The 1,663-nt window shown below is 53.9% G+C and overlaps 1 protein-coding gene across 1 annotated transcript in view; it reads left to right on the top strand.

Moving 5' to 3' along the window:
- SRPK3 (SRSF protein kinase 3) overlaps window positions 1-1,663 on the top strand; it is a gene marked incomplete at its 5' end in the record, with an annotated part of 37,283 nt that overhangs the window by 22,248 nt on the left and 13,372 nt on the right. Inside the window, one exon of the mRNA XM_015405571.1 lies at window positions 135-407. Coding sequence (XP_015261057.1) covers window positions 135-407 — 273 coding nt within the window. The remainder of the gene's footprint in view (window positions 1-134; window positions 408-1,663) is intronic.

The following is a 1,663-nucleotide window of genomic DNA, read 5'->3' as shown; positions in this document are numbered from 1 at the left end:
GAAACTGGTTAGGTCACGCCTCTGCTAGGCATTCTACGACTTACGAGTGATATTCTGGGGCTTCTTTTTCGCTGCGGCACACAGTCCGTGCCAGAATTAGGAGACCCCGCGGGGGTCTGTCTTCTTTTCTGTAGACCTGAACAACGGAGCCCCCGTCCCTGTAGCAGGAGGAGCAGAGCCTTCCGGAGGGTCCTTGGCCTGCAGCCCCCAGAGCCTGACCTCGTCCTCTGGCTTCTACACGCACAACGCCTACGACAGCTGCAACGGGCACTCCCCGCCAGGCGCTACCAGCCGCCACTTCAGCCCCGATTCGGCAACGTCAGGTTTCTCAGGATCCGTCTTCTCCAGCTCAGCCATGTCGGGCATCTCGAACCAGCGGGAGCGTGGAGGGCTGCTCTCCCCCAGCAGTGAGTATCCGTGCCTGCTCCCAGGAGGCAAGGTGGCAGAGGAGAGACTTAATCTCCCAAAGTGATGAAAGAACCTTCCGTCCTGGTGCCTGCAGTTGGCCTCTCCCCTTAGCGGGCGTTCCTGTCCGTCAACTGGAGCAGCCGAACGAGCCACTTGTACATGATGCAGCCGGATTCCTTGGCCCTACCAGCGATTGATTGGGGAGAGGCAAGGGTGAAGCAGTAGAGCATGCAGAGATGCGGCAGGCAGCCTCCTCTCTCTCTCTAAGCACTCTTATCATAGGGACTTCCATTTCTTAATTTGTTTCTCAGGGGTAGTTAGGCTAATAATTGTCCTAGTGGATAATTCCTACAAATAAATTACCTGAAAATTACAAGCTGTCATGTGATCCATAGGGGACACCTCTCGTTCGCCTCCCGCCCTTCCTTTAATACCGGAAGTGAATTTTCAATGTTGTTCCTGCTTCCATTCCCACTGTGCAAAAGCAAAAGGACACCGTCCCTCCCTGGCTTGGGCCTTTGAGGTGGACACCCCCCCCCCATCTCCTGCTCCTTCCTCTGCTGGAGTTCGGGATCGTGCATTACCCCCTTGGGTTCTTTTAGCTCCTGACCTTTCCCCAGATAAAAGGGAAATTTGAAAGCAAATAGCGAGAAAGTTCTATCAGCCGGCAGATGTAGGCATCTGTTGCAGCTGGGACTCTTGGGGGGAAATGACCAAAAGGAGGAAGTTGTCTGAAGTGCATGAGGGGAGAGGGGCAGGCAACGAGCTGCCTAGAGAGAGAGAGCCTGTCTACTGTCACAGCCTGGGGATCATAGAATGTTCGAGTGGGAAGGGACCTTGCAGGTCATCCAGTCCAACCCCCTGCACTCTGCAGCAGCATAGCCGAAAGAGAGCCCTACAGCATACCCGAAAGATGGTCATCCAGCCTCCGCTTGAAAACGCCCAGCGAAGGAGCATCCACCACCTCCCGAGGCAGACTGTTCCACCGCTCAACCACTCTCACAGTTAGGAAGTTTTTCCTGATATTTAGCCAGTAATGACTCGTCATTTCCACCCATTAGACCTAGTCTTGCAATCCGGAGCAAGAGAGAATCGATCTGCTCCATCTTCCACATGACAGCCTTTCAGATACTTGAAGACTGCCATCATGTCCCCTCTAAGCCTTCTCTTTCCCAGACTAAACAGACCCAACTCTTTCAGCCTTTCCTCATAAGACTTGGATTCCAATCCTCTCACCATCCTGGTTGCCCTCTTC

Source organism: Gekko japonicus, unplaced genomic scaffold (genome assembly GCF_001447785.1).
Source record: "Gekko japonicus isolate JY-2015 unplaced genomic scaffold, Gekko_japonicus_V1.1 scaffold2795, whole genome shotgun sequence".
Classification (NCBI taxonomy): Eukaryota; Metazoa; Chordata; class Lepidosauria; order Squamata; family Gekkonidae; genus Gekko; species Gekko japonicus.
This window is presented reverse-complemented; position numbering and strand designations above follow the sequence as displayed.